Genomic DNA, 25,676 nt, shown 5'->3' with positions numbered 1-25,676 from the left:
GACTACCTATCTGAAGCCCTGGAGGAAGGCTTGCAGGTTGATTCAGTGTACACTGACTTCTCTAAAGCCTTTGATAAGATAAACCATCTGGCAAATTGGTTCATGCCAAAGCCAATTATAATAAAAAAAAAAAAAAAAAAAAAAAAAAAAAGATAAACCATGACCTTATATTACATAAATTACGTTCTTATGGTATTGATGGTCTGGTATTTAGCTGGTTATGTAGTTATTTAGAAAACAGAACTCAAATGGTTAGAGTAAATCACTGTTATTCTAACATTTTTCCTGTAACTTCAGGTGTTCCTCAAGGTTCACAATAGTGACCTCTACTATTTAATCTATTTATTAATGATATTACCACTTGTTTTTCCCATACAAAAGCTCTCCTTTTCGCTGATGGCCTTAAGTGCTTTACAATAATAAGATCTCATGATGATATTCTTGGACTACAATCAGATATCAATAAATTATCCCAGTGGTGCTCTCTTAATGGCATGGAATTAAATGTTGGTAAGTGTTATATTATGCGTTTCTGTAGGAATCACCATTTACTAACCCATGACTATACTATTAACGATCAAGCATTGCAATCATGCACACAAATCAGAGACCTAGGCATAATATTAGACTCTTCACTCAGCTTTAAACACCACATTAGTACCGTTGCCCAAAAGTCTATGAAAATGCTTGGTTTCATTAAAAGAACATCTCGTGATTTCACAGTAATAAATTCAATGAAAATTTTATATTGCTCACTTGTTAGATCTCATCTTGATTTTTGTTCTTCTGTGTGATCTCCATATTATCTAGTTCATAAAAATAAACTTGATAGAGTTCAGCATACCTTTCTCAGATACGTAGCTTTTAAACAACATATATATCGTAGCTACACAGATATTGAATTATTATTGAATATTACTTCATTAGAAACCCATAGAAAAAGAAAAGATCTGACAATCTTATTCAACATTATTAATGGTAATAGTAGCTGTCCCGATCTTCTGTCAAAAATTGGTCTTTTTGTACCTACTCGGTCAACAAGACAAACTCAAACTTTTCACATAAGCTTTCATAGATATAACTATACTTACAACAATTTTTTACCACGAACACTTAGACTTGCGAATTCTCTAAATGACTTAAATATATTCTGCAATTCCTTGGATAGATTTAAAAACCATTTGTTGAACATACAATGTTAGTGATATAATTTCTATCAGCAATTTTTTAAGCTTAAACTTTGTTTGTTTTTTATATCGTAATGTTCTTTTTTTCCTTTAACTTATTAGCTTTGTTATCCAATACATATTATAATGTTTGTTCTTTGTGTTGACACTGTTTATGGTTTTGCTTTTGTCTTTGTAATATTTTTTTTGTAATAATATTTTCTGAATTGGGCTTGCCCGTAAATAAATAAATAAAGAAATTTGTTTTAGCCTTTTAGGGCGTAGAGTAGGAGTTTTTTTTTTCAATATCTTCTGATATTTTTATTAACTGGTTACCGTTTTTCGCTATTGTCCTCTTTAGAATATCACCCAGTAGAATCACTGTTAGCTACAGCATTTATTATATCATTTGAATATACACAGCGTTTTTTAAAAAAACTTTTGACACACTCGAATTCATTCATGGTAAGCTAGTGGAAAGAAACATTTCTTACTAAATGTTCGTTCCTTTCTTTGGGAAGTTTTAGGGACAAGTCTAGTCCTAATTAGTTTAACAGTTATATTGTACAAAATAAAAAATTTTCTTGACTAAACTACTACTACTAGACTCCAGTAATTTCTACAGAGTTTCAATAGTCTTCAGACAACTTTTCAGCACACTTAAATTTAAATTTACTAGGTACAATTGATTTGCTGTGGTACCTTGGAAGCTCCGAGTTTATTTTTCATTATAAATATAGCCCCATTCGAACCGCTTTTTTTGTTTTCGTAATATTCAATTGTCAATTTACAATTTACGCCATCTTTTACTGGGTTTTCGCAGGAAAAGAGTGTGCTGAAATTTAATAAACTTTCATAGTCTAAAATTCTTTATCAGATTTTCGCATGAATATATTTTGTCAAAATGAACAATTTTGTAATCTTCATCTCCGATAAAATTAGTAACTTTACACAGGAAAAAGAAGATAAATGATTCTACCGGATTCTCATATTATAAATATGTTTACAACAAAGTATTTTTATCAGTAAAGTTATATATCAGGTTAGTATCCCTAATAGCACAAGGACGTCCATTGGACGTCCTTCACGGACTTTAGGGACGTCCTTTGGACGTCCGTTTTCGTCCGAGGAACGTCCTTTATACGTCCTATTTTGGTCCAAATGTCGCGCTACCGAACGTCCATTGGACGTCCATCTAAGGTCCGAGGGGACGTATATTGGAACTTAATCGGACGCAAATTGGACCTTAATCGGACGTCCTAGGGGACGTAAATTGGACCTTAATCGGACGTAAATTGGACCTTAATCGGACATAAATTGGACCTTAATCGGACGTCCTAGGGGACGTAAATTGGACCTTAATCGGACGTAAATTGGACCTTAATCGGACGTAAATTGGACCTTAATCGGACATAAATTGGACCTTAATAGGACGTAAATTTGACCTTAATCGGACGTAAATTGGACCTTAATCGGACGTAAATTGGACCTTAATCGGACGTAAATTGGACCTTAATCGGACGTAAATTGGACTTTAATCGGACGTAAATGGGACCTTAAGCGGACGTAAATTGTACCTTAATCGGACGTAAATTGGACCTTAATCGGACGTCCTAGGGGACGTGAATTGGACCTTAACAGGACGTCCAATTTTGGTCCAAAGGCCAAGTTGTTAAACGTCCAATGGAGGTCCACCTAACGTCGGAGGGGACGTTCGGTGGACGTCATTTGGGCATTCATAGGATGTCCCAGTTTGGTCCAATGTCTTGCTGCTGAACATCCATCTAACGTCCTGGAAGGTCATTCGGTGGACGTCTAGCGACGATATTTAGACCTGTGGAGAATGTATTGTGGGAAATAAAAAATATATTTTTTAAGGAACTTATATTTCATCTTATATCAAATTACAATTATTGGATATTACAGTATTTACATTAAATTACAATACACTTCTCCAAGAAATTAACGCACCACCTTAAATATGGGGTATATTTGATGTCTCGTATTTCCTAAACCTGTTGTCCCATCTAAGTGATGTTTTTATAATATTATAGCCTAGGCTATAGGTTACCTCCTTAAGCTTGTCATGCTGTAATATATGTATATTATATCATATCGCTCTCTATAGTAATGTGATATAATATATATTACAGTATAGCTCCCTGTGCATGACAAGCATAAGGAGGTAACATATTCTAGGGCCTAGGCTAGAATATTATAAAAAAAATCACTTAGATGCAACAACAGGTTTAGGAAATTCGAGACATCAAAAATGCCCAATTTTTAAGGTGGTGCGTAATGGGCTGTATATACAGGGTGTAACAAAAATACAGGTCATAAATTAAATCACATTATTCTGGGACCAAAAATAGTTCAAATGAACCTAACTTACCTTGTACAAATATGCACATAAAAAGTTACAGCCCTTTGAAATTACAAAATGAAAATGGATTTTTTCGATTATATCGAAAACTATTAGCGATTTTTTATTGAAAATGGACATGTGACATGTGGCATTATTATGGCAGGAATATCTTAAAGAAAAATTATGGTGAAATTTGTGCACCCCATAAAAATTTTATGGGGGTTTTGATCCCTTAAATCCTCCCAAACTTTTGTGTATGTTCCAATTCAATTTTATTATTGTGGTACCATTAGTTAAATTCAATATTTTTGTTTCTTAGTATTTTTCAGATAAGGCAGTTTTTATCGAGTTGCGACTTCTTTTTTAATATGTCCACGTAAAAATTTTATGGGGGTTTTGTTCCTTTAAACCCCCCAAATGTTGTATGTTCCAATTAAACTATTACTGAGGTACCATTAGTTAAACAGAGTGTTTTCAAAACTTTTTTGCCTCTTTGTATTTTTTCGATAAGGCACGTTTTATCGAGTCTGGCTTCTTTTTTAATATGGTTCAAAATATACCTAAAAATGTAAAGCATAAATAATTTTGCATATTATTACCAAGTCTCCATAATCGTACTTAACCATATACAAATATGTGGTGGATTTGACAAATATTCACAATATTTCGATAAAAATTGACTTTTCGAAAAAGCAATAAGAGGCAAAAAAGTTTTTAAAACGTTGTTTAAATGGTAGGTACTACAATAATAATTAAATTGAAACGTGCACAAAAGCACATTGTTTTCGATACATTGGAAAAAATCACTTTTCATTTTGTAACTTCAAATGAGTGATAAAGGCACAGAGACTTAGATCACGAGGTCACATTGAAAGGATGCCAAAAACGAGGACTCCGAAAAGGGTACTAAACTACACTATAGCTTCAAGAAAGAGAAGAGGAAGACCGGAAAATAGATGGAAGCAAGAGGTCGAAAAAGATTTGGAAAGAATGGTGTTACAGGGTCAGAAAAGAAAAATGAATAAGAGGAAGGAATGGAGAAAAATCACATATCAAGCCAGAGAAGATCTCAGTACATAAAGAAACGTGAAAATGAAGAAAAAACAAACTTTTCAAGCCATGGGCCTCTAAGGCCCTTGGTGCTATTAATATATAACTTCAAAGGGCTGTAACTTTTCTTTTGTGCACATTTGTACTAAGGTAAGTTAGGTCCAATCAAACTATTTTTGGTCCCAGGATATGTGATTAAATTTATGACCTGTATTTTTGTTACACCCTGTATATATATAAAGGTTATATTTGGTTCTTGGGACATCAAAGTATATTTTTTAGACATTCCCTGGATATAGTCACTGATGTGACATACCTCCGATTTGTTTTTTCATGAGTTTTGTAAGAGAGACTAAAAACTTTTTTATGGTTACCTCCTGTTTTCATATATTTTTTGACATGTTTTGTAGTAAATTCAACTATCTATTTACTACAAGACATGTCAAAATTTACATGTGAAAGCAGGAGATGATCCTAAAAATGGTTTTTCGTCTCCTACAAAATTCATGAAAAATCAGATAGGAGAATTTGTACATTACAATTCTCTGATGTTTGGGAAAAAGGGCTTAAGTCAGAAATGCACATCGATAATGTTTTGATGATTTCTGGACCAGAAAAATCGGCTCTTTTTATTGGTACATACAGTTTACGTCTACAACAGTTTTTTGCTGGTCCAGAAATCATCAAAACATTAGCAATGTGCAATTCTGACTTACGCCCTTTTTGCCAAACATAAAAAAAGCAATCTGGTCATAACTGACCAATGAGCAATTTTAATTTAACCTAAATTACTAATGTTTCTTAAAATGAAGAGCTTACCCGATAGCGTCTCTTATCTAATCTAACAAGATCGTGCACTATTCTAACATACACAGCCACATCACGCACTATGCTCTGCTTTTCACTATCACCTATCACTCAAACTAGTTCAAAAGGCTTTGTCCTCTTCAATCTTCTAGTTTGCCCAGTAGTATCGAGGAGGATTTCCTCAATATTCTTGTACTTATTTAAGTTGTTTGTCGGGATTCCTGCTATCTTCTTGATGATTATATCCAGGTTCCATTCCTAGGTATTAATATTTGTTTATAAAGTAATAACTTATTATGCATGGACAATGTTGTTTCTTCCAATTAGCCAATACACTTTTTATATCTTTATTTTGGTTATATCTGGTTTTTTGTAGACCACTTTCAGCTGATTCTAAAAAAAATTAAAATGAACGGTAATTTTTCTATTCTTTACAATTAAAAATCAAAATATTTACAGGTAATACATGCATAAATGATTCGTTTCATAAAGAAAATTGAAAACGGATTTTATAATACTTACATAATTGTTTAAGAGATCCAGCCATAGCCAAAACTATTAGCATACTAAACAGTACAGTTGAGTACAGCAAAAAAAGCCACTAATTTCCATTTTTCACCCCCTTATCGATGCATTTTTTTCCAATCAAAATTTTTACTAAATTTTTAGGTTATCTTATGATGAAAATGAAATAATTGATGACTTGATGACCAATGACCACGCGACGCTACATAGATACTCGCGCGGCAAATTTGAAAATGAACGCAAATTGAATAGTAAATGGCCTCTCTTTAGAGTATGGAAAATTTTACCCCTCCAGGAGGACATTGTACTCTTTTCATAGAATATCTTGTGGTAACTTTCCAGCCATAATTTAATCAGATGTTCACGGAATAGAACTTTGATAGTAGAATTCCTGGAATGTTTTGTTGTTAGGGGAAACTTTTATTTTATTTATTCTTGAATATTTCCTGTTGTTAAACATTGTAACCAATAATTTACAAATAAGATTTTCATTACATTACATGAAATCAAAACATGTTTTGGATATTAAACTATATAGTTTTATAATTGTAATAATTTAGTATACAATTTTGAATTAAGATTTAATCTTTCGATCTAATCGATTTAAACTACAGTAAAACTTGTGTTACCGGCCCCCTGCCAACACCGGCCACCTGTACTAACGGCCAGTTTAAAAATTCCCCACACTAATTACAGTAAAACCTGTCAGTAACGGCCGCTAAAAATGAAAAAGCTATTGGCCGATATAGAAAGGTGACCGGTATTGCCAGTTTTTGTAGTCTAGATATAATTGGTTTGGGGAATTTTTAAACTGGCCGTTAGTACAGGTGGCCAGTAACACAGGTTGTACTGTATATCTAGGCTACAAAAACTGGCAATAACGACCACTTTTCTATATCGGCCAATAGTTCTTTCATTTTAGTGGCCGTTAGTGACAGGTTTGACTGTATTTCATTAACGTAAAGTTAACGCAAGTTAATATTTTATTGAATTATTTTGCTATTTGATCTCGTAATTGGTATAATGTGTCCAATATAAGCGTTCATAAAACGTCCGTATTTCGTCCAGTATGGACGTCCAAAGTCGGACGTCCAAAGGACGTCCATATTTATTCCGTCCGAAGGACGTCCATATTTATTCCTTCCGAAGGACGTCCAACATGGGACGTCCGTTTATAGTCCATGGACGTTAGGACCAAAAATGGACCTATTTTGGACGTCCAAATGACGTCGTGTGCTATTAGGGAATTGTCCGTATTTCGTCCAGTATATATACGTCCATATTTGTTCCATCCGAAGGACGTCCAACGTCGGACGTCCATTTTTATTCCGTCCGAAGAATGTCCAACGTCGGACGTCCAAAGGACGTCCATATTTATTCCTTCCGAAGGACGTCCAACGTCGGACGTCCATATTTATTCCTTCCGAAGGACGTCCAACGTCGGACGTCCAAAGGACGTCCATTTTTATTCCGTCCGAAGGACGTCCAACGTCGGACGTCCAAAGGACGTCCATATTTATTCCTTCCGAAGGACGTCCAACGTCGGACGTCCATTTTTATTCCGTCCGAAGGACGTCCAACGTCGGACGTCCAAAGGACGTCCATATTTATTCCTTCCGAAGGACGTCCAACATGGGACGTCCAAAGGACGTCCATTTATAGTCCATGGACGTTAGGACCAAAAATGGACCTATTTTGGACGTCCATTGGACGTCGTGTGCTATTAGGGATTATTTGAAAATATGAGTTACCGGTTTTTACCATGTTTGGTTTTTATTAGTTATTGTGCTTAAAAATGTTAATATCAAATAATAACATTTATCAGTGGTAGGAGACATGTTTTTACTACAGCAGAAATAAAAATACCGGATTTCATAATTTTGGTATTTATCGGGTTTTCGCTAGAACCCCTAGATATGTGTAATTTTAAGTGTTGACCTCTCATCTATCTACAAATCATTCATTTATTTCTTTGATAAATCACAAAACATTAATGTCTAGGAGCTGGTTTGGGTTCAAACTTTATATTTTTAACTTAGGGTCTGTTTAGGCCCGTCCTGTTTAGTACTTATAATATGGTCACATTGTCTTTCAACCAATTATGGGATATATCAGATTTTGAACATCCTACGTGCTCTAAACTTTGTTGCAAACACACACTAAACACAGTTGCTTGAAATGACATAGTGTAGTTTACCTCCAGGTCCAGAACTGTAGTTATTTAGTTAATTGTCATTTGTTATTTGTTTATTTAGATTTTAATGTATATAATAATAAAACTGTAACACTTATTTTTGAATGATAAATCAGAAAAATAATGTAGTATATCGCTTATTAAGCCTAGGGTCCACTTGGACTCCAGTCCATCCTTTCGTTCAGTAATATGTAGGAGTTTTAGAACAAAAAAATATTTATATACTATAGTTCAAATTCAATAGGAATGTGAGGGCAGACATTTTGTAGTTTGTAAATACTTGATGGCAAGCTGCTATACATATATTTAATCGTTTATTAGTCCTTCCCAAGAAGCAATTGGACGTAATATTACGACGTCTTAACGTTAGATTAAATGCCCCAACGTTAATACGCGACGTTGCGACGACGGTCAGAAAACCGCTATTTGCACCTAAGTGGGGAATAGAAATACGGGTTGCCTCGACGTCCCCCTCTCGACTTCTCAGCTCGAGATATTTTATCGTCAAATTACGTTAGTTTTTAAGGCTTTGGTCTTGTAAAGTAATCGTATAAAATTCTCTACCACAGAAGTACGGCCGACACACTTCATTTTTACCAAATAGGTTAATAATCTTGGAGGATTATTAAATCATCGGAAACTAAGATCCATGACGGCCTGTTAATACTTATTTAAGTAGGTTCCTACTCTATTCAGAATATAAAAGTGACTTGTATAATTATTTTATTAATCATCTGCCTCATTGCATAATGCGGTCGAAAATTTACAAATGCAAGGAGTGTACTGTTAAACTAGGTATAAAAATTGCTAAAAACTGAAAGCGCCTCAGAAATTTACAGGTTAAATCGAACAAAACGGTAAAAATAGAAATAACCATCGTAATTAAAAAAACATATTATTATGTCTAGACCCATACAAAATTATCCTTGATTTATATATAAACAAAATTCGTTAATTAAAATCAAATATTCATTAAAATCTAGCAAAAAAATTGCACAAACATTATGTTTCAAAAAATGGCTGAACCATGGCGATATTTCATTAATGGCGGATTTGACTCGCGCCCTAAATTGCACTACATTTTAACTGATTTGGACAAGGACACCCCCTGCCGACCTTTAGTATAACCTATTTTTACCTTGCACACCTCGAATTTACCTATTGGTATACCTAATACGTCCTAAAGTAAGCGCAAACAACCTGGTCTTGACGACAGACTCCCGACGACCGGTCGTCGTCGTGAACACGCCTTAATCTGGTGGACGATCTGAGATTTTTGTAACTATATAGGTTTTTCATTCAATAAATTGTTATTGTTAATATACTGTTTATAGAAAAACTAGAAAAACCAAGTGTAAGAAAGTAAGGTTATGTTATGCAATGTAATATCTGTCATATTATACCTAGTCATATAAGTCAAGATGATTCAAGTCAGATAGGCCCTAATCAGCAAATTTTTACGTCGTTTTGTAGTTGGAAACTAAACAACCAATTGTCGAAAATTTACTTTACGGCGTTGGATAGTCGTCGACGTTTTTTAGTAAATTACAGGTATCTTATAAAAAAAACTTTGACGTCAGGTTAACGTATACAACCATAAGTACTACGTTGTTATTACCTACGTTGTATTGTCGTTCTCACCTTCCCGCAAGTACACGCAGCAATCTACCATATACCTACTGAGAAAACACCCGACGTCTCCTGAACGTTGGGTTCGATACTAATAAATACTCTGTAATCCCCGACGTTGAGCAGTCGTTAAATGTCTTCCAGTAAATTACAATGGGTGCATTCAGCAGACACAATCGCTAACTAATCGATTAGTGATTTTCTGCTGAATGCCACATAAATTGTGACATTCAGCATGTAAATCACAAATCGATTACTAATCGATTACTTAGCGATTGCGTCTGCTGAATGCACCCATTGTAGTATAGAGGTTATACCCGACGTCAGCTTAACGTTAAACCTTAACCTAATAATTAACGTTGGTATTCTCAACGTTGGATTGTCGTTGTCGTCTTCCCGAAAAATACGTCTACCATACTCGATAAAACACCAACGTCCTCTGAACGTTGGCATCTATCCTAAAAAATACGTTGTAATTCCCGACGTTGAGTAGTCGTTGATGTATGCCACTTAATTGCACTTATACTACAGATAGGTTAAGACCGACGTCAGCTTAACGTCAAACCTTATCCTAATAATTGACGTCGTTATTCCCGATGTCGGTTGGTCATCAGATTATATTACTTATTAGCAGCAACGTTGGTCCATAGGAAAAACAGACGTTGTCCTTGGTTAAGGCTTATTGTGAACCAATTTTGTCCTTAAATTTAACGTCCCATTAGGACAAAATTGGTTGCAGGTCGTAAAATTGCTACTTGGGTTATTTTATCTTTTTTTTTATTTATATACGATTACAACCATTTACAGAAAAAAAAAACAATAGATTAAAATATACATTACATACAATATAGAGAACAAAAAATACATATTATCAATATAAATAAAATATGTTACCAATACAAATTACACAAATAATCATACCTAAGGACATTAATTAGTGTGGTCGGCGGACATAAGCAGACAAGTCACTTTTGAGTTTATTATTATTATTATTTAGCACAATAAGTCTTAGTTAATGTTTACTAAAACCTGACTCAGGAACTTGCTATAAGTTTGAAAAAGATCAATGTTAAGGTGCTGGTTTGCTAGTCTGGCAGTTCTGGTGAGGAAGTTGTTAAGACCATAGTTAGTACGGTGGATTGGGTAATGGAAACCAACTGTAGCCCTGGTTGTTCTTAGTGGGACATGAATATTAATTTTTTGAAGAAGCTCTGGAGTTCCACTTTTTCCATGTAGGATGTTGTAAAAAGTGATGAGATCCCTTCTCTCATGACGAGCAGTGACCGGTGCCATATCCAGGATATTAAGAATATCTGCATCATTGTAGTTGTCCAAGATATTGAGTCTATAGGCAATTTGCTTTAAAAATTTATGTTCAACTAACTGAAGAGCATTAGTATGCACTCCATAAAAAGGAGACCATACACAGGAGGCATACTCAAGATGGGGACGGACCAAGGCACAGTAGAGAGTTTTTAAAGCTGTAATATTTGTGAAGTCCTGAGTGCATCTTCTAATAAAACCAAGCATCTGGAAAGCCTTATTAACAACATTCTCCAGATGATGAGAAAGCTGTAAGTTTGTATCAAGGGTGACCCCCCAAGTCTTTAAAAAGGGAAGTTCTTTCGAGAGTATAGTGACCAATATTGTAGTCAAAAACAATAGCATTTCTGGAACGGGAAAAAGTCATAGTTTTACATTTAGTTGGATTAAGTTCCATGCCATTTCTTTACACCATTCTAGCAAGTTTTTCACAATCCTCTGGGGATTTAATCACACAGCTTAATTTTAGATCATCAGCAAAGAGCAAAAATAAACTGATTGCGAAGCATTCGTTTATGTCGTTTATGAAAATATTAAACAAGAGTGGCCCAAGGTGAGAGCCTTGAGGCACTCCTGATGGAACTTGGATAATTTTAGAAAGAAAAGTGCCAATTTTAACAATCAGTCTACGATCAGATAAGTAGCTTTGGAACCATGACAATAAAGGCTCATCAATCCCAATCAGTTTTAACTTATGCAACAAAATATTGTGTGGCACCCTGTAGAATGCCTTGGAGAAGTCAGTGTATATCGTATCCACTTGATACCCCTTCTCCAAGGTGTCCAGCAAGAAGTCCACCTGACTAAGAAGATTTAATTCTGTAGATTTTCGTGGTCTAAACCCAAACTGTTGTTGGACTAGTAGAGGTTCAAATAGAGGGGTTAGAATGTCACATACCAGACTTTCAAATACATTGGGGATTGCACTGATTATACTGATGGGACGATAGATTGTTACACAGGTTTTGTCACCGGATTTAAAGATGGGCTTTAGAAAGCTGTCTTTCCAGTAGTCGGGGAAGATTCCAGTTTGGAGGGAGAGCTTGAAAATGTGGTACAGAGGTCTTAAAAGAATAAAGGAGCTTTTTTTTTAAGAATAAGGTAGGTAGCCCATCTGGTCCAGGCCCTTTGTTAACATCCAAAGAAGAGAGTTTACTAAATATATCTGATATTTTAATATCAAGGTGTGGAATATGGTTATTGGATGTGGATATTTCATGAGTGGGAATATTAATATTATCCTTCGAGTACACTGTCGAAAAATAATCAGCAAACATGTTCGATATTTCCACCCCAGAACAACTAGTCTTATCCAAATATTTAAGTGTATTTGGAAAAGAACTGCTTTTCCTTTTATTGTTAACAAATGACCAAAATTTTTTTATGTTAAAGCTAATAGCTGTTTCAGTACAGTGCACATATTGAGCATAACATTCCTGCGTCAGATTTTTGCATAGTTGTCTCAACCTAGAAAACTCCCGATAGTCATCAGCTGAATGTGTTTGTTTATACCTTTTGTGCAATTTTTTCTTTTGAATAATACAATTTTTTAGTTCAACTGAGAACCATACCGGGAATTTTCTGTCCGAAAATTTCTTTAAAGGAACAAATATATCCACTGCAATAAAGATAATTTCATAAAAAATGTTTAACATAGTTTCAAGAGGCTTATTTAAAAGTAAAAAGTCCCAGTTAAATTGATTCAGAAACATTATAATATCTTGAAAATTTGCAGAGTTAAAATCTCTATAGAATCCATCAAACTCGAGACCATCTTCACCCTCTACAACACTAATATTTAACTTAATACATAGTGGTGGGTGAACAACTGGAGGAACCAAAAAATAGTCTGCTTGTTTGACTCGGTAGAAGAATCCTGTGTTAATACCAGATCCAGAAGGCTGTTGTGTGAGGTTAAGTGCGAGTTAAGTTGGAACAAGTTGTGGAAATTACATGTGTTTGACATAACTTGTACACATGACACTTCTTGAGGACGTGCACCAATTGTAGTCACTGTCGAACTAAGGCTGCCAGTTTGCCATATACCATTTGGCAAGTTGAAATCACCCATAATATGCAGGGTAGAATTAGGCATTTGAAGAGCGAGTGAATCTAATGTTTCAGAAAAAGTGATGTATGAATGTGCTGATGAATTTGGAGGAATATACACTGCTCCCAAGATAATATTCGATTTAACAGATCCAAATGTGACAAAAACATGTTCAATACTATCAGGAACTAGGAGATGTTTACTAGGTATTGATTTGCGTACAGAAATTAAGACACCCCCTCCTCTCTTAAAGGCACTGGTGTTAGTAGAACGATCCTGGCGATATATGTTAAAATCTGTGAAGCCAAGTTCTGCGTCAAATATGCCACTGTGCAACCATGTTTCTGTCAATACAATTATGTCATATTGACAAGCTGGCGAGTTATTTTGAAGTACATTCAATTTAGTTCGTAAGCCTTGGGTGTTCTAGTAATATACTAAAAAGCTTTTTGTGGAATTTGGGCTGCTTAGTATTTTTGGAAAATTTGGTAATAAATATTGCATTCGTTTGAATTGACACTGACTAAAAGTTTTTTGGAACAATTTTTGGAATGTTGTTTACATACCTTATGATTAAGTTATCCTCACCTTGATCTTGGCGTAGTTTAAGTTTTGCTTTGCGATCTTTATATTGTTTTACCTGCATAGGAGTTTGGTCCACATTAACGAAAATCTTCTTGTCACTATTTATATTCTTTCTATTCTTAATAACAGCTAGTACATCATGGGTATTCGATAAGATTACTTTCAATGGCCGCTTTTCATTTCTATTATTTTTTTCCCATTCTGATTGCCTTTATAATCGGAATTTCTTCATCCTGAAACTTGCTTGAAAATTTCTTGGACAGAGTGGATATCATCAACTGCATTGCTGTTTTCAGGTAAATTAAAAATCATTATATTTTTCGATCTAATTTGCCGCTCATTCAATTCACTAATTATTTCGTCAGTATTTAAATTTTGAGTCAGCATAAACTCATTACGAAGCTCATTAAATTGTAATTGTAGATCATTCACTTTTTTAATAAGTTTTGGAACAAATAGCAACCCTTCCTGACAATCGCTGCAAAAAAATTTCAAAGAACGCTGCTTTTTTAGCTCCATTACTTTGAACTCTGTTGGAGAAAGGTCACTACACTTACGATGAATAAACCTGCTACAGCTATCACAACTTACTGAATTTTTTTTCATCACAATCCATTAAATCACATTTATAACAGTTATTCATGTTTGGAAATAAATATCAGACTGGTTCTTGATTATCTTGTTGGTTTTTTGTAATACTCCTTAATGACTATTAAATTATTTTTATTGAAAACTAGATGAATTATTCAAATTTTTGAGAATATGCTAAGAGATTTTAATTACTACATTACATCATTGAATAGGCTGCTTTTTGAGCTTCATGAGGATACCAAACAACACAATAAATTGGACGGCGGCGTTATGCAGAAAGCTACCAACCCTCAATATATCAGATATTGGGTTGGATGCATATTTGGACAACAAAATACGAGTTCTGCATTCTGTAAAAACCTACCACCTCTAGATTAATATAATATAACCTATAAAACTATAAAAATGCTAAGCCACATATTAAATTTATCTGATATTCTAATTTACCGAAACCTTCCAACCCACTTGGTAGAATTTTAATAAAGCGCCACTTGCATCCAAGTGGGTTGGTAGCTTTCTGCAAATATTGGGCTCTACAACTCTACAGTTATAATAACCTAACCTAATAATTTTATGTATTGTTTTGCGTGTGGTTTACTGGAATACCGGAGTGTTTAATGTATTTTAGTAGTGGTCTAGATTGTCTTTTATTTAATCCAGCTTTAAATGAAAGACCAAAAAAGAGAGAAAGCTAAAAATTCCTAATCAAACTCGAAAAGAAAAAAAGATACGGATGTACACCAATAAACCATATTTTAACTATAAAAGTGTTCAAGTCCAACCTAAGGAGTTTGCCGATTTCCATTGTAACTGTACATCTAAATGTGCAGAAAATGTTTCTGTTGAAAGTCGAAAATATGAATTTGAGAGGTTTTGGTCGCTAAATTCATATGGTACTCAAACTAATTTTATTGCTGCTAGTGTATCCGAGATTGAAAAAAAAGGTCTTATGGTAGAAATATTGAAAAAAGGAAATTCTATCGAATTTATAAAATAAAGGACACAAAAGTTTGTAGAGAAATGTTTATAAATACTCTAAACACTAAACTACATTTCGAGTAAACACTGCTTTAAGAAATTTCATGGTCGGGCTCCTATTAGTGATCAAAGAGGTTTAAAGCAGGGAGGCAAAAACAAATTAACAGCTGAACGAATTCAAGCAGTTGTTAGTCATATTAATAAAATACCTAAATACATTTCACACTACCGTCGGGAACAAACAGAGGTGAAATATTTACCACCTGGTATCACTTTACAACAAATGTATGACATGTACAAGCAGGAAGAAACCAATCCCGTAAGCTTAATGATAAACAAGAACATATTCTACACGAAATTTAATTTGAAAATAAAGCCATCAAAAAAAGACACGTGCAATGTTTGCGATACTTTTAAAATGAAAATAGATAATGAAAAGGATGAAGAAAAAAAAAGAAGAGTTCAAGCAGGAACATACGAAGCATTTGCAAGTTGCAGAGGAGGCACAGAAAATGAGAAGAGATGATTTCAAGATAGCGACTGAACAAACAGATCAAGAGTGTTTAAGTTTTGACTTGGAAAAAACCCTACCCCAGAATACCTACAGGCATCGTATTTTATAAGCGTCAGTTGTGGGTGTATAATGCAGGAATACACAGTGCTAAAGAAAATAGAGGACACTGCTACGTTTGGGTAGAAGGTTCACCTGGAAGGGGCGCCCAAGAAATAGGCTCTTGCCTTATAAAACATGTTACAACTAAATTAATTCCTGAAGTCAAACATCTTACGCTTTGGTGTGATTCTTGCGGTGGGCAAAATCGAAATATTAAGTTAATACTTATGCTTAAATCAATTTTGCATAGGACACGCACAAACCTAGAAAGCATTACCGTAAAATATCTCTGTTCTGGTCATAGTTTTTTGCCCAACGACACTGATTTCAGTGATATTGAGTCGGCTCTTAAACGACAGCAAAGATTATATACCCCAAATGACTATATCCAGGAAATGCGTTCTTGTAGAAAGCAGAGACCATTGTTAGTAACCCAAATGCACGTCGAAGATTTTTTAGGCGTAATAAACATTGAGAAAAAAATTACTAATCGCAAAGTGACCGAAGATAAAGAAAAAATTAATTGGTTGAAGATTAGGTCAATCAAAATAGAAAAGTCTGCCCCATTTCGGCTAATGATACAACAACACGATTTTTCACAACTGTATCAAAAAATTTCTATCAAAAAATCTTCTCGAGGTAGAACTGCTAACGAAGAAATCTTTAGCGATTTAATAGCACTGTGGCCTAACGGAAAGCCTATCGCTGAGGCGAAATTACAAAATTTAAAGGAAATGATGCGTCTTATTCCTGCTGATGCATTGACTTTTTATCAAAATTTACAGGGTGCCAATGTAACTGAAGATGTTGAGGGTTACAATGTCAATGTTGAAGATCTAGATTTTGAAGTGGATGAAGTAGATTAATATGAAAATTTATTAAATTAATACGTTAAATATTCATATCCTTAATTTTCCTGTAAAAAAATAATTTTTCTAACTTTACTGTTGTTTTTATTTAATATTGTTGGTATTAATTTCCCACTTTGCAAAATGCAGAAACCTACCAATCCACAAAAATTTGCCATTTCTCTTTTTAATTTACAATTAAAATATTTAAACATGTAGAAAATACCAAAATATTTATCCACAGTCAAAAAAAAGTTACAACGTAGTAGCAACATATCCTACAGATTTTTTAAATCAATAAAAACTTTAAACTTGATTATCTCAGTTTGCCACTATTGAGGGTTGGTAGCTTTCTGCATAACGCCGTCCAATTATGCTAAGCTTAAAAACCACATAAAATGTCACTTTTCAGAGAAACAAACAATAACGATGTGTTCAGTTTGAAGTCTTTTTCATCTTATTTTAAGAATGTACAGTACACTCCACCATTCACTCTTCTCTCGTCTCGGGGCCATCCAATTGTCTATCATTTTTAATCCCTTAATCTACGCGCTTGACTCTGCCACGAGCGTGCCTTACTGGCAATTTTGTACACGCTCTGACACAAGCGATCATTAAATTTTAATCTTTCAATTTTTCAAGCACTTGCGAAGTTGGTATTTGTATATAAGCGTATAAATATCTAAATAGCGGTAAAATCTTTTCTACATTTCTTCTTCTTCTTTTACATACCTTTTTTTATTGCTAACACTGTGTTGTCATTGTAAAATGATATTTATTTATCTAATAACTTGCAGTAGGAACCATTGACAATTGATACATTAAATTTTGTTGAATTGTTAAAAATCTGTTTTTATTCGAAGCTTTAGGTACTAAACAGCGGTACATAGATACCTACCTTTTTTTTATTGCCCAGCCAGTGTTAAGACATTGTAAAATGAGATTTATATTCTAATAACTTGCAGTCTGAACCATTGACAAACGATACGAATTGAATTTTGTAGAATTTTCAGTATTTTGTTTTATACAAAGCGTTACTGTATTTTAAGTGAGTCGTGTTTTTTTTATTCTTGGAACTATTTTATGCCTTATATTATATAGAGATTTTATACAGGGTGTTTGGTAAAGAATGGGCCATATCTTAGTACCGGCGCAAATTGATCCTAAGCCAGACACAACCTGGCACCGGCGAGTTGCGTAGAGAGTTCTGCGCATCCTAATATCAGTGAATACAGTGCCAGGTCTAGCATGCAAACGTTTGTCATCGAAACACAGTTTCCTGGTGTCGTGGGACGCGTGACCCAATTCTCAGATGTGGTTTTGGTTTCGAGATGGACGTAGAGAAGCTAATAGAACTCGTTCGGAATTATCCCTTTGTATATGATACCAGTCACAAGGATTACATGACGACGAAACTTAAAGACGAAGTATGGGAGAAAATCGGAAATGAACTTAATACGAATGGTAAGTACAATTTACTATAATAAATAAATATTAGTACAATATAATCAAAACCCAACACCGCTTTGTCATTAAAATTCTAATAACTTTATTAGGTACCTACTCGTAGACAAAATAAACGGCGATAACAGATATGCCTTTACAAGAATACATTATTAGAAAAAAAAAAGGTTACTTAAAACGAATAGGCCCGGATCCCGCGTAACAAAAAAAGTTGATTAATAGCAAGCTGAAAATATGTTAATAGCGTAACAATGTCTAGTCGAACAAACTTTAATGCATGGGAACACTGGAACAGGGGTAGTTTTACTTGTGGAACAGGTTAAAGATTTGGAACGTCAGACTACAAAAACTTCTTATGTATTTTATCGGACAGAACTTCCAATTGATTTCTTACCCTTTCATTAAACTCTCATGCTAAAATTAGACTGCTATTTATCACCTGTCATAATTCCTGTCATTTGACATGTTCTCTTGTCGGATTTATTAAAATGCCCAGTTAGTGATAAATACCAGTCTGATTTTTGCATGAGAGTTTAATGAAAGGGTAACAAATCAATTGGAAGTTCTGTCCGACAAAATACATGGGACGTTTTCGTAGTATGACGTTCCAAATTTTTAACCTGTTCCACAATTAAAACTTCCCCTGTTTCAGTTTCAGTGTTCCCGTACATCAAAGTTTGTCTGACGAGACACCGTTAAGTTATTAACAAATTTTCAGAATAAACTTTTTGTTGGTACGCGGGATCCAGGCCTAGAAATACAGTGTCACAAATGATGGCGTAATCCCTGTTCTATAGGTATAAAAATTTTGTAAATATCATTCATTTCTTAAATCTGCACAACATTATCATTAAAAATGATTCATTATTAAAAACCGTTAAGCATATCTGTGAATATCGCATTACCCTTAAATAAAATGTGTCATCATACCGGGCTTGTTCATGCTTAAAAACAAAATATGTAGACGAGATATAAATATATGTAACAGGTAAGCAGTTTTTGCAACGACAATCCAATCACAATCAGTGTTGTTTATAATAATAGTATCGGCATCGGCTGATAAAATAATTAGTTTTTAGCAAAGTTCGCACCTTTGTGGACACTGAGGTACATAAAAGCAAATTTGTTAATTGTTGAGAAAACGTAGGCATTTAAAGTTTTAAAAGGTACTTAAAAGCCAAAAATGAGACGCAAATTACAAGAGGAAGTAGAAATCTATTGTCCACAGTCCTAGTTATTAGGATTAGAATTTTTCTTAAACAACACCTCAAAGCCGCGTGCCTGAAAGGGAAGGAAATTAGCAAATATCTCATTGTATTGTTTCTCAAAAAATTAGAAAATAACTATTTCATTGTTCCCCGAAAAATTCCATAATTTTACCATTGCATACTAATGTTGTGTCACGCACAACTGACAATCTGACATTCTTTGATATACACTTGATCTAGCGAAATGGAGAATAGTTATAATTCTTTGTTTTTTTGTTTCTTCAGACAAATACGAATATTAGGAATATCGTAGTGTTGATTAAATAAATTTTTGTGAAAAATTTGCAATTACGTCAGTGTTTCCCCAAAGGTGCGAGTTATTACAGTAAACTGGTTTTGACTATAGAAAAATGCAAATATGTAATGCGTTGTTGGTGTGGTAGTAATTTATTACACAGTTAAAATCATAATTAAAGATATTACTAATATTTTAAACACATTGAAGGTATAAAATTAATAATTTGTAAGTGAAACGTATACCCGTACCTACCAGGTATCTAAGAGGCTCATTAATATTCAACTCAGCGGGGTGATACTGTTAGAGGTGTGAAATTGCATAAACAAGGGATCATTTCATAAAAGACAGATCTATTGTTTATGGAATTCCACACCTCTAACAATAGCACCCCGCTGAAATGAATATTAATGATTCGCTTAGATAGTTGCTACTACTTTACAAAATAGATATAAATAAATGAAATTATTTTAGTAATATTCAAAATTGTCCTCTCTCAACTGCTCTACGTTGCCAATCAACTGACCCATTAGCCGAATTGAAACAATCGGTAAATGTCTGTCTGATGGAAAATGCTTCGTTAGAACATCTGCTCCGGTTCCTTGGTAAGGAAGCAAGTTGATTGTTGTCAAGTGTCGCTACAGTGATTTCACTGTCTTCCCCTGCAAATTAGCACTGGAAATAGTCTGGGTTCTCAAATAATTATGAAGCACAATGGTAGCTAGCTAGCACTACTTTATCAATGGTTTCCGATTTACACTCAAACGGTCTATTGTACACACGGAATCTAGCCGCCAGTATACCAAACGCACATTCTACGGTTTGTCGCCCTCGAGATAGTCTATAATTAAAAACTTTATTTTCATAATTATTGGTGACTCTGACTTTAGGATATGGCCGCATCAAATGAGGCATTAACGGAAACGCTTCGTCACCAATAAATACGTAAGGCGTTAGGGTGTCTTGCCCTGGTAAACTTTTTGGTTCAGGTAAATCCATTGACCCACTGGACAGCAACTTTCCTAACGGGGAGTTGGCAAAAATGTTTCCATCACTAAATCTTCCCATGGAACCGACGTCGACAGTTGTAAACCGGTAATTAGCGTCAACAGTTGCCAATAGAACCATAAATTTAGTTTTCTTTATGTTCAAAGATAGTCAATATTCTTCGCTGCAGTCTGCTATCTTATTCACCAATGTCTGTAGCTCTTCAAGTGTTTCTGCGATCAGAACGGTGTCGTCGGCAAATCTCAGATTGTTTAATCTAACACCATTTATTTTAATACCTATGGATTGCTCAGAGAGTGTTCTATTCATTACGTCTTCGAAATAGAGATTAAACAGGGTTGGTGACAGTATACACCCTTGTCTCACACCTCGCTTTATTTCAATTTCTTCAGTGGTATTATTCTCTACTCTCACTACTGCTTTCTGATTATAGTACATATTTGCTATTAGTCGGATATCTCGTTTATCTAAATTCTTTTCTGCCAGGAGTCTGATTAGATGATCATGCCGCACTTTATCAAAGGCCTTGTTATAATCTATGAAACACATCAGATACAGATACATCAGTATTTTGTAATCAGTATTTGTACTCAGTATCTACCACTGAGACCCGGTATCAAAAGTAACCGTTACACGTCCGCACTGATTTTGCCCGTCCCTCTATTCGTTGCAGAGACAGCCAACGGTTGGGTTTTGTTGTGAACAATATGCGGTGCGCTAGAAAAATAACTACACAGGTCACCCGTCCCGCCGGTGCCAGGTTGTGCTCGCTTAGGTTCAATATGCGCCGGGGCTTAACCTCTGATTCCTGGTGTTAAAATAGGTCGATTTAAGCTAACTTGTGTCAAAGTTAAACTTTTATTTTATTTATTCTTGAATATTTCCTAACACGCATGAGATAATAACACAAAGTTTGGTAAGCGAGGGTTTTTTAGACGAAAAATCTAAATTCGCCACTAAAAATAATGTATTACTCGGAGTGTAATAAAAATCACCTACATTCGCCCCATACGCCTTTCAGCGCTCATTTAATAGGTTCAATTTTTTTTTATTACCCACTCTATATACTTCTTTAATCAAAACTATTATTCTCTTAATATTTTTAATTAAATAAGATATACTACATTCATCTCGCTAAACTCAACCGTTTTCGAGATGCACACATTTTAAATCTGCAAGGCAACATAATTTTTAGCATAATATCATTGTAGTTACATCCAAAAAATAACTTAAAACCATAAAAATTTACAAAAATGTATCGTAAATTTCTTCAAATGGAATTTGCGATGCAATGACATAAATATGTCAACTGGCAGAATTGTTTCAAGTTTATTTTCGGGTCTAACTACAATGATATGCAAAAAATTATGTTGTATCCCAGATTTAAACTGCGTTTATCTCGAAAACAGTTGAATTTAGCGAGATGACTGTAGTACACCTTTTTTAAGTAAAAATATTAAGAGAATAAAAATTTTGATTCAAAAAGTATGTAGAGTGGGGGATACAAACGATTGAATGTCTTAAATGAGCGCTGAGAGACGAATGTGACGCCCTCAAATTCAAATTCTTTATTCAAATAGAAATCCTACTAAGAATAAATATAAAAATTTGCTTAATTAAATGTAATATTTTATACAATATACAAAACAGGCAATTGGGGAATACATCATTTTTGGTGGGGAATTTAGATTTCTCATCCCAAAAAACCCCCGCTTCTATTCTCTCAAAAAACTCAAGAATAAATAAAATAAAAGTTTAACTTTGACACCCTGTATTTCGGTTATTATCAACTTTCATACTAAGGTAAGTTAGCTTAATAGACCGGGCAGTATCGTCGCCCCCGCTAGCGAAATTATTCCGATTCGATTTTTTTGCACCAACTTACTCAAAAAGAGGTTCTTATAACATATCCACAGGGTGCCGTGGTCGAAAAATTGTTTAAACAATTTTTTTTTAAATAAATTCACAAAAATAATTCTTTCATTTCGAATATTTTTTTTTTTAGATAATTTAGGTCATTCTGAGCAAAAAAGGTCCCTTGTCATTTTTCTCTGAAATTGATTGTTGTCTAGTTATATGCGATTAAAAATTTGAAAAATGCGAAAATGGCCATTTTCAAGGCTTAATACCTTGATTAAAAATGATTATTATGAAATTCAAAAAATGACCAAATCAAGTTTCAAACCCCTTCTTCAAGGTCTGAAACTGATCGAACTAAACTAAAATATAACATTTTTAAAGTTTGTACTGACAACTGATTACAGTTTCTTAGAATAAATCCCAACATTTTTAAAGTTTTAGCTGAAGTTTCGTTAATGTGATATTTAAAAGTTAATTTAGAATCAAAATTTATACCTAAATCCTTAATATTATAACGTGCCTCTAATGGTACATTATTTATACAATAATCATAATTTACAAACTCTCTTGATCTTCCAAAAGTAATTTTAAAACATTTTTTTATATTCAAGTATAGCATGTTTACCTCACACCAACTAGCTAAGCTTTTAATATCATTCAACAATAACAAAGGGCGTCAACTAGGTTATTTACTATTCGAAATATTTTAAGGTCATCAGCAAACATTAGAAATTTACTACTTTTAATCACTGAGGATATATCATTAACAAATATATTAAATAAGAGAGGCCCAATATGACACCCCTGGGGAACTCCTGAGGTTACAGATACTCGTTGAGATAAACAATTTCCATATTTAACATACTGACATCTACCAGATATATAACTACCTATCCACTCAATTATTTTACCTCCAAATCCATAGCCTTTTAATTTAGCAATAAGCAGATCATGGTTAACTCTGTCGAAGGCTTTAGAGAAATCTGTGTAGATAGCGCCAACCTGACCCTTCTGTTCAACTGAATTAGCAATGGACTTAGTATACAATATTAAGTTCGTGCATGTAGACTTAACTTTAAAAAAGCCATGTTATCTAACATCAATTATATCGTTACAATTCCATGTCAAAAAGTTATTTACAAGGCACTCGAAAAGTTTGGGTAATACAGATTGGTTACAAACCACTCGATAATTTTCAACATCATTTTTATTACCAGACTTAAAAATTGGTGTTAAATAACTAGTTTTCCAAAAATCAGGAAAGATGCCAGTACTCAATGAGGAATTAAATAAGTAGCAGATAGGTTTTACGAGAGTAAAAATGCAATGCTTGAGAACATAAGCTCGCAAACAATCTGGTCCAAGCGATAATTTCCAAGGCATCTTTAAAACACTATCAATTATGTCTGAGAGCTCAATACTATAATTATTCACATTTACACTCTGCTGATAGTTAAAAATTGGGATCTGATTAACTTTAGAATTAGAATATGTAGTTGAGAAAAACTTACTAAATAAATTAACTACGTCTTGAGCATTATCACCTGTACTATCACCGTAGAACATATTTATATTAGATGGCAAATTATAACTTTTACGTTTATTATTGATATACTTCCAAAAATGTCGAGGATTAGATAGAATCCCATTCTCAATATTATTCAAATAGTTACTATAACATTGAGAGGAGACTTGTTTACATTCATTTCTTAACTGAGAAAATCTTAAATAATCATCCCTTCTACCAAATAATTTAAACTGCTTATGTATTTTCTTTTTTCAATATATCAACTTCCTTAATTTACCATTAAACCAAATCGGAAACGAACTTGTTTTAAATTTTTTGATCGGAACAAATAAGTCAAAACCTGTATACATAAAATCATAAAATACTGCTAAGCTGTAATTCTCATCATCTGATAAAAGTAAGTCCCAATTAATACTTGCACTGTAATAATTTAATCCGATATAATTTGCATTTTTAAAATCATAATAAAATTGGAATAAATCCTTTGTAAAAGGTATAAAATTTATTAAAATCCCTAAAGGGCTACATCAGAACAAAACGTTTTCGATTTTATTACAAAATCATCATCAGTGTAAGACCTAAAAGTAAGTATACCCTATTTTATTAATGTAAAATTGATATTTAAATTCTGACTAAGGTTTAAAACAAGTGGTTATACTCACAGTCTAGATGCTAGCTGAGCCACCAAAGAAATATAGGGGTAATAACCCTTCAAATATAAAATGTATGCTTTACAGATGCATATTTACTTAAAATGCCTTGTGATGGGCAAAAGGCAACAGGAATAATGCCCTAAGGTAAGGTATTTAAATTCCCAACATGTGGGATGCAAAAAATTGAGTTTACATTTCGATGACTTTATGGCAACTGAATGAAAGTTGAGTGATGTTTCTGAAAGGTGTCAAAGATCAAACCGAACAATGTTGTTGTGTTGCCTCAGCCCACTGATTGTGATATGATATTTTTTTAAAAATTTTCCAACAGTAATAACTAACATCAACAAAGATGTGGCTATAATAAAGTTTACCCCAATTTTGTAGGTTGTATTAAATGATTTTTATAATGTGGATGGAGCAGTAGCCAGATTGTATGCAACCAACTATACATAATAATAATGAAAATAAATTAATTAGCGGAAATGGATCCATTTATGTATAGGAACATCTGGGACCGAGTAATTAAGTGGGAAAATTTTTTTGCTAGGATGTTTTATTTATGTGTAAAGGTTGATGATTGTGGTTCGAATTTAAAATGGAAGCGAGTCCAACTGTGTTGATGAAAGTTGAGTTTACTATGAATGAAAAATGGTTTAAATGTACTAATTGTAAGAGTAAATTAGATAGTCTATTGTGTGTGGAGGTCTGATATCAAAGTAGTGTTGAAATTATGATAAGTACCTAGTATAATTTACAGGAGGAGGCTGATATGATATAAATATATGTAGGTTGGTTGGCTAAAGATAGGTGTGTGTATTAAATTGAAGTGAAAACAAGGTATCAATTGAACTCGTAACTTGGGTAGAAATGAGAGGTCCTTTTATGTAACATAAACATCTAGGACTAAAAAATGTTTCAAGAATTAGGGTATAT

The 25,676-nt window shown here is 33.8% G+C and overlaps 2 protein-coding genes across 3 annotated transcripts in view; both read right to left on the bottom strand.

The window, feature by feature from the left end:
- LOC126878479 (SCAN domain-containing protein 3-like) overlaps positions 1–24,974 on the bottom strand; it is a 53,386-nt gene extending 28,412 nt beyond the window's left edge. For both annotated transcript variants that reach the window (XM_050641230.1, XM_050641229.1), the window contains exon 1: positions 24,750–24,974. The gene's annotated coding sequence lies outside the window, so the exon portion shown is untranslated. The remainder of the gene's footprint in view (positions 1–24,749) is intronic.
- LOC126893128 (uncharacterized) lies at positions 20,394–20,819 on the bottom strand. Its single transcript, XM_050663076.1, has one exon. It carries the CDS (start codon positions 20,817–20,819, stop codon positions 20,394–20,396), a length of 426 nt encoding a protein of 141 aa, XP_050519033.1.
- Positions 24,975–25,676: the final 702 nt, after the last annotated feature.

Source organism: Diabrotica virgifera, chromosome 10 (assembly GCF_917563875.1).
Source record: "Diabrotica virgifera virgifera chromosome 10, PGI_DIABVI_V3a".
Lineage (NCBI taxonomy): Eukaryota > Metazoa > Arthropoda > Insecta > Coleoptera > Chrysomelidae > Diabrotica > Diabrotica virgifera.
Note: the sequence above shows the minus strand (reverse complement) of the source record. Positions and strands in the feature narration are given on the sequence as shown.

Bases quoted from the DNA above. Each gene is read 5' to 3' on its own strand.
- LOC126893128 (XM_050663076.1), bottom strand. From the start codon at position 20,819: ATGGTTCTATTGGCAACTGTTGACGCTAATTACCGGTTTACAACTGTC.